At 37.1% G+C, this 13445-nt stretch overlaps 2 protein-coding genes across 4 annotated transcripts in view; one reads left to right on the top strand and one right to left on the bottom strand.

Moving 5' to 3' along the window:
• The window catches only part of git2a (G protein-coupled receptor kinase interacting ArfGAP 2a), a 9876-nt gene extending 352 nt beyond the window's left edge, over window positions 1-9524 (top strand). Inside the window, exons 1-20 of one of the 3 annotated variants that reach the window (XM_033972671.2) lie at window positions 1-40; window positions 1359-1492; window positions 2172-2284; window positions 2365-2470; window positions 2542-2628; window positions 2724-2854; window positions 2949-3043; window positions 3176-3221; window positions 3589-3640; window positions 3720-3792; window positions 4074-4171; window positions 4249-4360; window positions 4441-4583; window positions 4646-4795; window positions 5628-5876; window positions 6503-6592; window positions 7134-7216; window positions 7305-7496; window positions 8231-8294; window positions 8370-9484. The exon at window positions 1-40 is cut by the window's left edge and continues 345 nt beyond it. In XM_033972671.2, coding sequence (XP_033828562.1) covers window positions 1-40; window positions 1359-1492; window positions 2172-2284; window positions 2365-2470; window positions 2542-2628; window positions 2724-2854; window positions 2949-3043; window positions 3176-3221; window positions 3589-3640; window positions 3720-3792; window positions 4074-4171; window positions 4249-4360; window positions 4441-4583; window positions 4646-4795; window positions 5628-5876; window positions 6503-6592; window positions 7134-7216; window positions 7305-7496; window positions 8231-8294; window positions 8370-8582 — 2271 coding nt within the window. In that variant the 3' untranslated portion in view covers window positions 8583-9484. Of the gene's footprint in view, window positions 41-1358; window positions 1493-2171; window positions 2285-2364; window positions 2471-2541; window positions 2629-2723; window positions 2855-2948; window positions 3044-3175; window positions 3222-3588; window positions 3641-3719; window positions 3793-4073; window positions 4172-4248; window positions 4361-4440; window positions 4584-4645; window positions 4796-5627; window positions 5877-6502; window positions 6593-7133; window positions 7217-7304; window positions 7497-8230; window positions 8295-8369 lie in introns of all 3 variants that reach the window. The other 2 variants (XM_055224099.1, XM_033972673.2) reach the window with 2 other exon arrangements.
• Window positions 9525-9708: 184 nt separating this feature from the next.
• Window positions 9709-13182, bottom strand: tchp (trichoplein, keratin filament binding). The gene is made up of 13 exons (XM_033972677.2): window positions 13135-13182; window positions 12742-12939; window positions 12149-12359; window positions 12027-12083; window positions 11685-11753; window positions 11313-11486; window positions 11108-11220; window positions 10954-11020; window positions 10578-10750; window positions 10423-10504; window positions 10152-10337; window positions 9916-10059; window positions 9709-9797 (listed from the first exon to the last, which is right to left on the bottom strand). The coding sequence occupies exons 2-13, from the start codon at window positions 12930-12932 to the stop codon at window positions 9765-9767; spliced, it is 1500 nt and encodes a 499-aa protein (XP_033828568.1). The 5' UTR covers window positions 12933-12939; window positions 13135-13182; the 3' UTR covers window positions 9709-9764.
• Window positions 13183-13445: the final 263 nt, after the last annotated feature.

Genomic DNA, 13445 nt, shown 5'->3' with positions numbered 1-13445 from the left:
CTGCGAAACACCGAGGTCTGTGCAGACTGCAGTGTGCCAGGTAAGCAGATTATTATTGGTGTCCTTTTTTTGTCTAGTGAAATTTATGAGTTTAGTTAAATTAGAACCGGTGAAGAAGAGTTTTGATTTCAACATGCCCATGAAAGTTTTACTTTACATACTCTTTATTTTGACATGCTATCATAACGTATTACCAAAAATAAATAGTCGTTTTAGGGAAGAGTAATTAGTTTGAAAGAGGTTCTGGTTTTACATGTTGAAACATGCGTAAAGACTGGCAGAGTTATTACTGCTTTATAAGGCTGGTTGTGGTGCGTGATTTCTTTTTCAGGCGCAGGAAGCAAAACAGGATGCTGCAGACACACACTTTTAGTGCACAACATGTTTCTATTGTTATACAGCAGATCAGTTACAGTAATTGGGAGGGGAAAAAAATCTAACGCATAAGTTAAATCATACACCTGAGCCTAAGGTTTCACCACTCATTTCAAGTTATAATTATTTACTGTTGTTTTTTTTTTTTTAATTACACCAGATTAGATTATAATCAAATGCTCTGGCAACAGTTTTGTCTCACACCAGCTGCTCCATTAGCAAACTCGTAAACTGTGTTTATCTTCATAATGATTCTTCAAATATTGGACATATATTTTGTTCTCAGTATGTGACAGTTCTTTCAAAGAGGAAGGTACTTTATTACTCAACACATATATTCGAAGCTGTTTTAGATGATATATCTAATTTTTGGTATTTAGTTACTAACATGTAATTCTTGATTTGACATTTTGTTTGTTGTAAATGGCAATATTGATCTAAAACAATGTAATACTAGAAATGGGTCATTTAGCTTCGGGTTTAAAACTGCAGAACTGATTTTTGTTGCTGCTGGCCCCGCCTCTTCATTGTTGCATTTCATTATAGCAAGCAGTGGATTTTAATTTATGGTGACTATATATTACATTGCGTATGACCCGGTGTCTTAATTTGTCAAATTATTGTTTTAACACAGGGATGTGGACAGGGACCAGGGATAGGTGAAAAAAGCACTAGCATTTTTGAGCACTACAGGATTAATCAAATATGCATGAACCACTTAAAATACAACTTTCAGTACATTTAAGATGGAGGAAAACCAGCCTTTATAGCTCATGTTAGTTCTTATTTTTCTTTTACCTAATGGCAGACTTTAACACATACAGACTTCATAACTTTAGAGACGTTCTGCTTTTGTAATAATGTCTCACCATCAACCCACTGTGACTGTTTAGTGTCTATAATGATCTGAAAACATTTATTCATATATTCAAATGCCCCCAAAAATTTCACAAAACTATTCCAATCTTGTTTTATCTGTCTAGATCCACGCTGGGCTTCTGTGAATAGGGGCGTTTTGATCTGTGATGAGTGCTGCAGCGTGCATCGAAGCCTGGGAAGACACAGCTCCCAAGTCCGCCATTTAACGCACACACCGTGGCCTCCTACTCAGCTACAGGTAATAACACTAAATAACTGGAATTACTTTATATGGTTGCTTTTTATTGGCCCTTATTAATTGCAAGTCTTTGTGGATGTACAGTAGCTTTGGTTTATCAATGGTCAATATGAATCGGAAGATATCTGGTTGCACTTAGAGGCTATTACTGAGTCGTTGTCTTGATTTTGTCTCACTAAATTTCTGATTTTAAAAACTCAGCGACAGGTCTCTTGCTGGTGCCTGCACAGATGCAGTTAAAATCCGAGGGGACATTTAGCAAATCATCTGAGCCGGGAATCAATCTCACAGTGCTGAGGCCTGCACAGATTCCGGCATATGTGCTGAAGCTTTCGGCAAACATCTTTCTTAGAAGTGTCCTTGTCTGCCGAATTAAAAAAAGAAACCAAAACAAACTACTACTACACAATTAATCAAGACAGAAAAGGAGAGAGCACACACACCTAAAATCAGCCATATCTGACTACCGTAAGCAGGGGAGTTATGTCATGGATTGGGGGGAAAAAAAAGTTGAAACCTAAGGAAACAAGTATAATCGGGAAGATCAGCTGATAAAAGTAACATGTCACATTTGTGTATCTATTGTAAATGCACTGTTCTCTGTTGTTTTAATCCTACATTGTTTTAAATACTGCATATTCTTTTATTCTTCTGCCTTGAACTTCTTCAATTAATGCAGATGGTGCAGACTCTATACAGCAATGGTGCAAATTCTATCTGGGAGCACTCACTTTTAGACCCAACATCTGTGATGAGTGGAAAACGCAAGGCCAATCCTCAGGACAAGCTGCAGTGAGTACTTAAGAATAATCTCAACACGTGAACTTTAAACATACTCGCTTTATTATCAATATGCTTATTTCCTCACATAGTCCAAACAAGTCTGAATTTATAAAAGCTAAATACCAAATGCTGGCTTTTGTCCATCGAATGCCATGTCGGGAGGATGACAGCAACACAGCAAAAGATTTAAGTAAAGTAGGTATACAACTAATGTGTTTTTCCCTATAATAATGTCACTTTTATAACTTTTACTATTTTAATTTTAGCAACTTCACTCAAGTGTGCGAACAGGAAACCTTGAGACATGCTTGAGATTACTAACATTGGGAGCTCAAGCAAATTTCTTTCACCCGGTACAATTGAACCTCATTTTATTCATACAGTTATGTTTCACTTAAAACAACCTAACCTCGCTATTTCCATATTTGTATGTAAATTGGTTAAACAGGAAAAAGGAAGCACACCTCTGCATGTGGCTGCGAAGGCTGGACAAGTATTACAAGCTGAGCTGCTCACTGTTTATGGGGCAGATCCAGGGTCACCTGATAGTAATGGCAAGACTCCAATTGACTATGCAAGGTAACTGGAATGATGATATGATGGTATTGTTTATTTGACTTAGCTTTGTTTTATAAACTACACATTATAACTTTCTTGCTATATCTATGTTTAGAGAAGCTGGGTATAATGACGTGGCAGACAGATTGGTTGAGATCCAGTTTGAACTTACAGATCGACTGGCTTTTTATCTTTGTGGGAGAAAACCAGGTATTTTAGCTATAAGTCTCTATATTATTTAAAATATACACTTTATTGTCATGAGTAACAGTTGCACAATATTACACTATGTGCAGTACAGTCCTCGGACCATTTAGCTTTTTATTTGATTTTTTTTTTCAGATCATAGGAATGGACAGCACTTCATAATCCCCCAGTTAGCAGACAGGTAAGTGTATATTTAAATTAACAAGAAAATATGAAGTAATATTGTGAAGTGTCTTACTGTCTATATACTCTAATTGTTTTTTTTGTCATATTAACATATTTTTGTGAAAACAAAGGACTTAAAAAGTAATTAATGAGGAATAAATTGATGAATATCATCTATATATTTTCTGCATACATTATATTGCCCTACGTCATTTTGTATCAGTAAATACAATAAATACATAAGACAGAAGCTTAAATATGTTGTGTGTGATTTTGCATTGCTCTCTTTTAATGGATAAGAAATGTGTGAGTATAATTAATTGTGCATTGAGATTGCTATCATTTAATGAGCCTATGTCCTAATTAAGCTGTTTTATTTGTAGCAGTTTGGATTTATCAGAACTGGCCAAATCTGCAAAGAAAAAGCTACAGTCTGTGAGTAATAACTTGATATTTCACTTTAGGATTTAAAATACATATCATAAAATAAAGACTGACTGTACTGTTTTTATAGCTCAGTAATCACTTATTTGAGGAGCTCGCGATGGATGTGTATGATGAGGTTGACCGGCGAGAGACAGATGCAGGTAGTTTTTTTAATACGCTGGCCCAGAGAAACATCCACAGGAAGTCCTTCATCTTCCCACTGTAATAACTGTCCTGAATAGCACTAAGTCGCACTGTTTTGGACGTCTGATTTTATATTGTATTTGTGTGTCTGGAGAGGTTGTTGATGTTGTTTGAAGAGTAATTTTTGTTTTATCCTGGGATTGATAAATACAATTCTATTCTATATTATTCTGTTGTACACTTCTAAGGATATTTCAGTGTACTACTTTTTAATAACTATTCTGTCTGACTTTTTTAGTGTGGCTGGCTACACAGAATCATAGCACCCTTGTGTCTGAGACAACTGTGGTGCCTTTTCTTCCTGTCAACCCCGAATATTCTTCCACTAGAAATCAGGTGCAGTTCATTCATTTATTCAGTTCATTATTTTGGATCTATCACATTTATTGAATGATTCTGTTGCTTAATAACAGGGACGTCAGAAACTTGCAAGATTTAATGCACACGAATTTGCAACTCTTGTCATTGATATATTAAGTGATGCTAAACGCAGACAGCAAGGGAATTCAGGAGTCAGTCCCCAAGGTCAGAATTATTTCATTCACAACATCTGTTTTATATTGTTGTGAATCATTTGTTAACTGTTGCTTTATTTCTTATTCTAGATAATTTAGATCTAATTTTCAAAAATCTATCTGTAAAGCATTTTGGTGGTAGTCCAGATAACGACCAGCCTGACTATGACAGTGTGGCTTCTGATGAGGACACTGATCAAGATATGCCCACCAGCAAAGAAGACAGAACAAAGGTAAAACTGAAATGTGTGTGATTATGTTGTAGTAGTTCATTCACGCTATTGTTATTTTGTAGAGCCTGGATTCAGACCTCTCAGATGGCCCCATAACTATGCAAGAATATATGGATGTGAAAAATGCTCTCACTCTTTCTGAGGCAAAGATTCAGCAGCTAATGAAAGCCAACAGTAACCTGAGCGACGAGTTGAGGTTGATGCAGAAAAAGGTATCTCCAATACTGTGATTACTAACCTGTGGGACAGACTGATTGTCGGTGTGCCTACCTACATCTAATCATAAATATCAACATGTGTATGCTTGTTCACATTTATTAATACATCCAGCATGTCCACATTTTTCAATATTTGTTGTACTTGCTTTGTTTTTTCACCTCTATAGTGTCTATTAACTAATATACTATTTTTTTTAACCCAAGCATGAAGATCGTTTAATGTAAAAGAGGTGGACTAACTTAAAGTGTGTGCATGGTTTATTTTCATTTAAGTCTGTCACATGTTTTGTATAATAGCACATTTTGCATGTTTTATATTTTAATTCTCTTCAGTATTTGTAATATTTTTTAAATGAACAATTTTATTATTCTGAAAGCGTATAGTTAACAGTCACATACATTATATTGACAGCCTCAACACACCCACTACTGTTTCATTTCAGTTTCAACAATATTAAACCCCATCTGTGTAGCTTTCCAAACTTTTCTTGTGCTCTTGGCAAAATCAGTTTGATTTTCTCAAGTATCTGTCTATAGCTTTCTCTAAGACCTAAGCTGCTCATTTACCAGTCTTGCTTGCTCACCATTGGCTTAGCCTTGCAAAAGATAAGATTAAATTGTCCACTAAAAGTATATGTAGTATCAGTAATTACCTTTTCATGTATTTATATTTTCATGATCCTACTAAGATAAGCCCCTTTGTATAACATTTAAAACAAGTGACCTAGTAGAAGTAAAATTTCAAATCCAGGTTTTCCCTGTAAAATGATATGTAGAAACTCTTGCTTTGCTAAAAGCTTTTCTTAGTATATGGCATTTCTTCCAGCTTCAATCTCTGCAAACTGAGAACTCCTCTCTAAGGCGGCAGGCCAGTCCCAGTCAGTATCAGAGTCCCAGCAGCTCAGAGCACCCTGACCCCTCCAGCCCCTCCGCCCACAAGCGGAGACAGTCTTCACGAGCCAGTCGGCCCATGTCTATGTATGAGACTGGCTCAGGTCTGAAGCCCTATATCCCTAAAGGGGAAATGCCCTACCCCGAGGAGACCCTCCTTACCCTGCAACCCTTTACACCTCATGTAAGTAAGACCTGCTCCTCTGTCCACTACTTCTGTCTGCTGCTCGGGACCTCTCCCTCTGTCTTTTCCTTTCCCAAACACTCTCCTCTGTCCACCTTCATCTGAGCCGTTTCGACAACATTTTTACACATTTTATCAGTGAAATACAGATACATTCATTCATTAGCTGACACGATGTGTGTGTGTGTTTTTTTAATAAACATTTTGTACTTTTTTTTTTATTTATTTTTAAGAAACATTAAAATCTTCATACAAGTGATCTGTTTCAGTAGTACATTGTTTATGAGGTAAAGTAGACTTTGTTGTTCATTGTGGGCTGAGTTACATTTCCAGCAAAGGAGCACTGTGGTCTGCTTTTATGCTGCTATAACAAAACAATGCATTTAGGGATATGAAATTGCAATTTAATCGGCCATGTAGACTCTTGGTACTAAAAAGACGCACTATTTAGAACAGTGTATATTTTTTATTAACAAACTGGTTATTATATTAAAGATGATGCATAGCCCTAGCAATTCATTTGGATATAGTCATATCTATTGTTGAACCTTACAGAGTTTTGGGGCATTTAAAAACTTTATACATTGTTTTGCAACTATCACATTTGATTTTAAACCTGTCCTCAGACGGAAAGGGGTGCTTTTGGTGTTACCTCCTCATCTCTACCCTCATTTCCATCCACCTTGTCATGGTTTAAAGAAGACAGTGTTGTGAAGGTCAAGTACTTCCTGTTGCAGCAATATACTTCTGTCTTTTAGCTAATGTTAAACTGCACTGCTGCATGTTCGAGCCATCCCTCTACTGCACTGTTATTCAGCATAGTCTCCTGTCTGACCACTTGCTCATGAATTACACTGATTATCCTTCCATCTTTGCTTAGAACGCTTTAAACAGCATGTTTATTATTCACTCCATCTCAAATGTGATCTAGAGAAATTCATTGTGCTTGAACCAGCAGTTATTGTTTTTTAGTATCTTATTAATTTTGACAGTTCCATATTCACCATTTGTATCCTTGAAATGGCTTCATTGAGCTGTCAGAATTCAAAGGGTTGTGTTTTGTCTTTCCATTTATTTGAGTTTAGATGGTGATTATCAAGACAGTTTACACTTCTACATATCCAATTTTACTAAAATAAAGCTTAATGTCTGCTCTTTTCAGCTGCTGCACTGCTTCCTTTTTATATCATGGTTGTTGTCAACCTCTGCATGCAAGTCCACATTCTTGTGAGGCAATACTTTTTTCTGCCCTTCCAGGCTTCAAAGTTGGATAAGCAGATGAGCATGCCTGAAAGCGATTATGATAATGCATTTAATGACTCAGAGATGGACGACATGAGGTAACAATTTTCCAATCGACATTTGGATAAATTTGTTTGAAAAAAAAAGAAGCTGATTTTGGTTGTAAATGGTCTATGGTTGTGACAGTCTCTGTAGGAGAGGAAGGCTGCGCAGCAGTGGCTGGCCGGGAGAGGGAAGCTCAATCCCAGAGTTTGATGATGTAGAGATGGAAACAGACCCCACACTTCCCAGCACTGAAGACGTCATCCGCAAAACAGAGCAGATAACCAAAAATATCCAGGAGTTGCTGCGAGCGGCCCAAGACGGCAAACACGAGAGGTTTGAATGAATTGCTCAGCTCCTCCACCCATGTCTTTTGTCATTTTTATGCAATTATTTTCTTCCAGAAGCTTTTAGTTTTAGTCTAGTTGATTCCTTTTTGATTCATTCTTTTTCTCTACTTTTGCTTCTGTGTTTGTACTGTGGTCTCCATGTCTCCATCACCTGTATGAGCAGGGCTGTTGAGCGTGAGGGCGCACGTCGCCTCAGGCATAGTTTGGGATGTTTCAGCAGTTTGGTTCCTTGGGCTGAAAAGCCCACCTCCTCTCTCCAGCTGCTCAGCCTTCGCTCCCCTGACCCCACCTCCTGGTACTCTGGCCTCTGTCCCTGCCTACCAGGCACAGTCTACCTCCTCTCACTCTATGCTACGCTCTTTCTGGACTTTATGATCAACATACATAATTTATGAAGAACAATGCTTTGTTGCGTGTGGTCAATATATTGATTTGGTTTAATATTAACAATTACTATAACATATAACCTGCAACTCAAGAGTGAGGAGTATTGAAATAACCTACTCATATGTTCACAGTACCGCATGTGTTACAATTTATTATCTTGAGGGCTATGAGTTTTCATTCCACCTTGATGTCATAATATATTATTTTTGTGTAACTTGCATGGAGTACTGCAGTTGCCTCTTCTCTCTATCACCCTGAGCACAATTGTAATATTGAGTGGTAATAATGTAGATGTCCTTAACACTTGCTGATTGTTCATGTCTGTCTCTACAGCTTCATACCCTGCTCAGAAAGAATTTATGTGGCTGTAACAGAAATGGCTGCCCTCTTTCCAAAGGTATTTGATGACATTTTTGAAAGTGTAGATCTCATCAACAGTATTGTACAGTATTGCAATTCTGTTCACTTGTAGAAACCTCGTTCAGAGACCGTGAGAGGCTCTCTGCGTTTGTTGACATCCAGTGCCTGTCGACTGCAGGCTGAATGTAAGAAGGCTGTGCCTTCAAATGGCGGCCAGGCTCCGGATATGCAGCTGGTCACACAGCAGGTCATACAATGTGCTTATGACATTGCTAAAGCAGCCAAGCAGCTAGTGACCATCACCACAAAGGAGAACACCAACTAAGAGCACTTGAAGCCAACATCTCATTTCATATTTTTGTAGTGTTTTATTTTCAAAAATTGCATTTGTGATATATGCATGTTGTTATTTATTTTGAGTAAAGCTGACAAATGTATATTAGATATGTCAATAATTAATATGTGCACAAGGAAAAAAAACAAAAACTAAAATAGTATATATTGCACAAGTACAGTCCTGTAATTCAGACAATATACTGGAAATAGCTAGCAGGCCTAGGAAATATGAATTATGTAAATTGTGTCAAGAGCTGGTAATGTATCGTACATATATTTGTCTTTTATGGTTTAATACTACATGTATCCATATGCATATGGATCATCCCAAAGCATCAATGGATACTTAAAGCCATAAATGAGTGAGAACTTTACTGCGACAAGATAGTAATTTAACACTCTATCTAAGAGCTTCCCTTTATTTATTGCACTGTGCAAGCCTCAACCACTGTATGTTTACCCATCTAAACAGAATGGGTCAGGTCTCCTTGTTGTGATTTTATGTACCTTCAGTTCTTCGCTTCAGTGTTTGATGAAAAATCGCAAGGCTGGTCCCCCACATACTTTAATTTAGTTAGCAGTTCATGTATAATAGTGTTTTTTGTATAGTGTGTCTGTTCTTCGATATAAGTTCAATCAACAATGAACTGTAAAATGTTTATATTGCTGTGTTTTCATGAAACTCTGGACTATATTATCTGTGCCAGTAACAGTGTTGGGGCTAAGATACAAAGCAAAAGCTATTAATGGTGTGCATTTCAATGTGTGTGTTTTTTTATGTGCAACAAATGGGGTAATACAAGTTTTAAAGGTTATACCACATGTTCTCTGCCATTTCAAACTAAAATAATGCTCTTCTCTGTCCTACAAAATGCATCCATGTGTGGCATGGGGCAGTGAAATATTTTCTTAATAAACTTAATTTAATCACATCTATTATCATTTATATTTATGCAAATTATACATATATATATATATATAAGTGTTTATTGAATGTTTAATACAAAATGATAAATTACAAATATGTGTTCAAAATACAAAAAACTGCTTTCTATAATATATAAGTATGGCACCTAGCAAATATGGCCACAAAGTAAATTAAATAGAAATTTAAGCTAATTATTGATAGAATATAATCATTCTTTGGATTGTGATCATTATTTCTTAAGACTCAGGTCCATGCTGATCGGGGTCTGCTGCGTATCTAGAGACAGAAAATCATTCATTAGATCCCTGGTAACCATAGACTGCATAGAAGATTTATGTATACAGTCTATGCTGATAACCCAATGTAACTAAAAGAGCTCCAATTCCTGACTCACCCTCTCTTCGTAACCTCTCTGGGCCATTCTCTGTGCCTCCAGCCTCATGCGCTCCTCCTGAAGCCTAAAGGCCTCTTGTTCTTCCTCTTCAAGCTGTTCCATTCGCAGCTGCTCCTCCCACTGCTCCTGACGCTTCTGTTCAACCTAAAACAATGTTAATAGCATAGGTTTTGTTTAATGATAAATAAAAAATTACTTACATTGAAATGTAGTTACATGAAGAGTACAATTCTTACCTGGGCATCTATTTCCTTCTTTCGTGCTGTTCTGCGACCTTCCTGTAGTTCTTTTTCCTGGTGCTGTAACTCTCTCTCCATTTCTAGTTCTTGGATCAGCTCCTCGCGTCTCTTTAAGGACTCTTCTTGAGCCTCACGGTTCTGACGCATTTTCAGTTCAAGTTGCTGCTGTCTGCCTGCAAGCACCTTTTAAGGAAGCACAAAAGCCAAGTCAAGATAATACCACATGTTCAACATTTTACTTTTCATTTGCGATTTTAAAAAATTGCACCTCATTCATGAGCCGTTCTCTGGCTATTCTCTCCTTCTCCCACTGTGCTTCCTGTTTTTCCCACACACGTTGAGCTTCTTCCCTACAACAGAATAAACAGTATCTTACACTACTGACTGTGCAGTTGATAATCACAGATTTAACTTCCTATTCACCGGTGCAAGTAATCCATCTCTGCCTCCCTCTCTCGCTCCAGCTGGAGCTGCTCTTCAATAACTTGTTTCATCCAGGCAGCGTCAGCAATGGCTCGCTCTCTTCGTTCAGTCTCAAGTCTCTTGTCTTCTTCCTCACCCTCTACTAAAGCTGCTAGGATTCTATGGTCAGCCTCCTGGATTCAAAAACATGAGCACATTAACAATTGAAACAGCATCTTTTGAGTGTCTTTCAGCATTTGTGACTGTCTAGAAAAGCGCTTTATAAATATAATGTGTGTGTGTGCATATATAAATTATTAGTATTATTATTGTCATCATTATTATTAGCAAAAGAGACAGAATTTTTTAAAAACAGAAATGTGAGAATAACACTCACAAGTTCCTCCTGCACTTGCTGAGCTCTTCTCTTTAATTGAGCCCGATACTGACGCATCAAAAAATGCCTGCCATAACAAAGATTATTATCTAGTTGTATGTAAAAATATACAATTATATAAGTTCCAGCTCTCGCAAAACAGTACATTTCTTACCTTATTTCAGATTTCTTTTTCTTTTCCTCTGCTCCTCTCCTTTCTTCTTCCATCTTTTCAAGTTCCCATTGCTGGGCCATCAAAGCCTCTTGCTCCTTCTTAAGATGTGTTGCCTAAAATTCCATAAGTGAAAATGTCTCATAAAAAAAAAAAAAAAAGTTTTGTTTTAACACTATTGGTAGTTCACAAAAACTGATGACAGTACCTCTTCTTCTTTCAGTTTCAGTTCCTCCATTTGTTTACGGAGTTCTTCGGCTCTTTTCAGCTCCTCTGCCTTCTTACTCTGCTCCTCTTCCTTGAGCCGCTCAAGTGCTTCCTTACGTGTTCTCTCATATTCATTTTCAAAGCGTCGCTTCTCCTCCTGCTCTGCAGCTTTTTGCTGTATATTTGTTAAATAAACTAGTTTACAAAAGTCTAATCTTCTACAATGCAACTACATTAAATATTGATTTGTCACATCATTAATTAGTCAATATTTAATTCATCCAGCCATTATCCCTTTACGGTATAAACAAAACATTGACCACTGATTACACAACTAGGGCAAGATTACAATTAAAACTTGTGTTTTTCTTACCTCTCTCTTGTCAGTTATCTGCTCTTTCCAATGTTTGATTACATGATCTTTATGTAAGGTAGACTCAAGCTGAAGAACACAGGCAAAATGTTTTAATGCACTAACCAAAATTTTTTATACAACATCAACATCAAAAATTTAATTCAGATCTGCAGAAAGTCACAAAATATCCATTTCACACGCCTGCTTAGTGTGTGTTAGTGTGAGTGTGTGTGTGTGTGTTTTTCTGTATCTTTTACAGCATCACTCTCATTTCTCTGGTTACTTCTATAAACAGTCAACCTTTCGGATAAGAGGTCTAGCAATGTGTCCCTGTAGCATTAATTGTTTAAGTATTGCTACCTCTCTCAAATCAGGATTATTTTTCCTCCAGTACTCCTTCAACAGCTCATCAGCAACCTAAGAAAAAAAACATACAATAACACAAAAACAAGATATTAAGCAATCCATTTTAGAGTCAATACCTTTCTTCTGCGCTCCTCTCTTGCAGTGCGTAGCTCTTCTGTTTTTTGTACCAACTGACTGGCTGAAGTGCTGCTGTCAGGAACAACTCTACAAAGCTCCGCCTCCAAACTGCTTTGTTCTTCTTGAAGCATAGCCTTGAGTCGAGCCCTTCGTTTCTCTAGAGATACTCTCTTTTCCTCCTCCAGTCTCTGTTTATGATATGCCAGCATGCTGTCAAAGCAACATTTACAATAACAAATTTATAATAACATTTATTATTTATTGTAACATCTTATTCAAATGAGTATCTCATCCAGTCTTTTCAAACAGGTTTATTCAAATCCTTAGCTTAATCGTTTGAATAACTGTATTTAATGCAATTTTTTGAGATGGAGATATCATTTGCTGCCTCTAATAATCAGAAAAAAGACTGTTTAAAGATTAAATACAGTTACTTGTGATAATACAATAAGGAAAAATATATTAATAAACTCCGTATGACCTCAAAAGAAAGTTCGACAATTCACTAATTGTATTGTGATTGTTACATTTCACTAATAATAACATATTATAAAGTTTGCATACAAAACATTGAATCATGAGTGAATCTGACCTCTGCTGGTAGGACTGTCGAGAGCTCCATGCCGCCTGTTTCTCACTGCGGACGCTCTGTTCTTTGAAATACTGGGCATGGAGCTCCCACTGCTGCCTCCACCGCGCCTGCTGCTCCCGCTGCCGAGCCATCTGCCCGGCCCAAGTACGGGACCGTCTGGGTGCATGCGCCGATAGAGTCGGCAACGCCATAATGATCCTAAACAACAAGAAATCAGGCACTCAATCGCAAAAACTTAGCGTAACAAGGAAAATGGAGATCAGCGTCTATTAAACATAGGACAGTTACAAATTTGTCATGAATACCGTATGGATTTTGTGAAGAATACTTCTAAAAAAGACGAATGATCGGATAAAACGGGCCACTGAAACAAACAAACAAGCAAAAATACACCTCACATCGACTAGCGCTTTTTCTCTGGTTTTCCTTAGTTACAGATCTACTTCCTAGTTACTCCCCGCTATACGGAATAACGCAAGGACAAACTTCGTACACAAAAAACGCGAAGACGGTTTTATTCTAATTTTGTAAAGTGGTTAGGACAATAAAAATGTGTTTAAAGTCGGAAACGTAGTTTTTCTGTTTTCTGTTTTCTTCTAATTTGTTTACTCCCATTTTGGAACATCGTTTGTTTAGGCATTAGGCCACATCAGAATTGTTGTAATAAATCTACGACTGGCCTATGTAAAGGTTTTTTGTTTTTT

Source organism: Periophthalmus magnuspinnatus, chromosome 9, assembly GCF_009829125.3.
Source record: "Periophthalmus magnuspinnatus isolate fPerMag1 chromosome 9, fPerMag1.2.pri, whole genome shotgun sequence".
NCBI lineage: Eukaryota > Metazoa > Chordata > Actinopteri > Gobiiformes > Gobiidae > Periophthalmus > Periophthalmus magnuspinnatus.
This window is presented reverse-complemented; position numbering and strand designations above follow the sequence as displayed.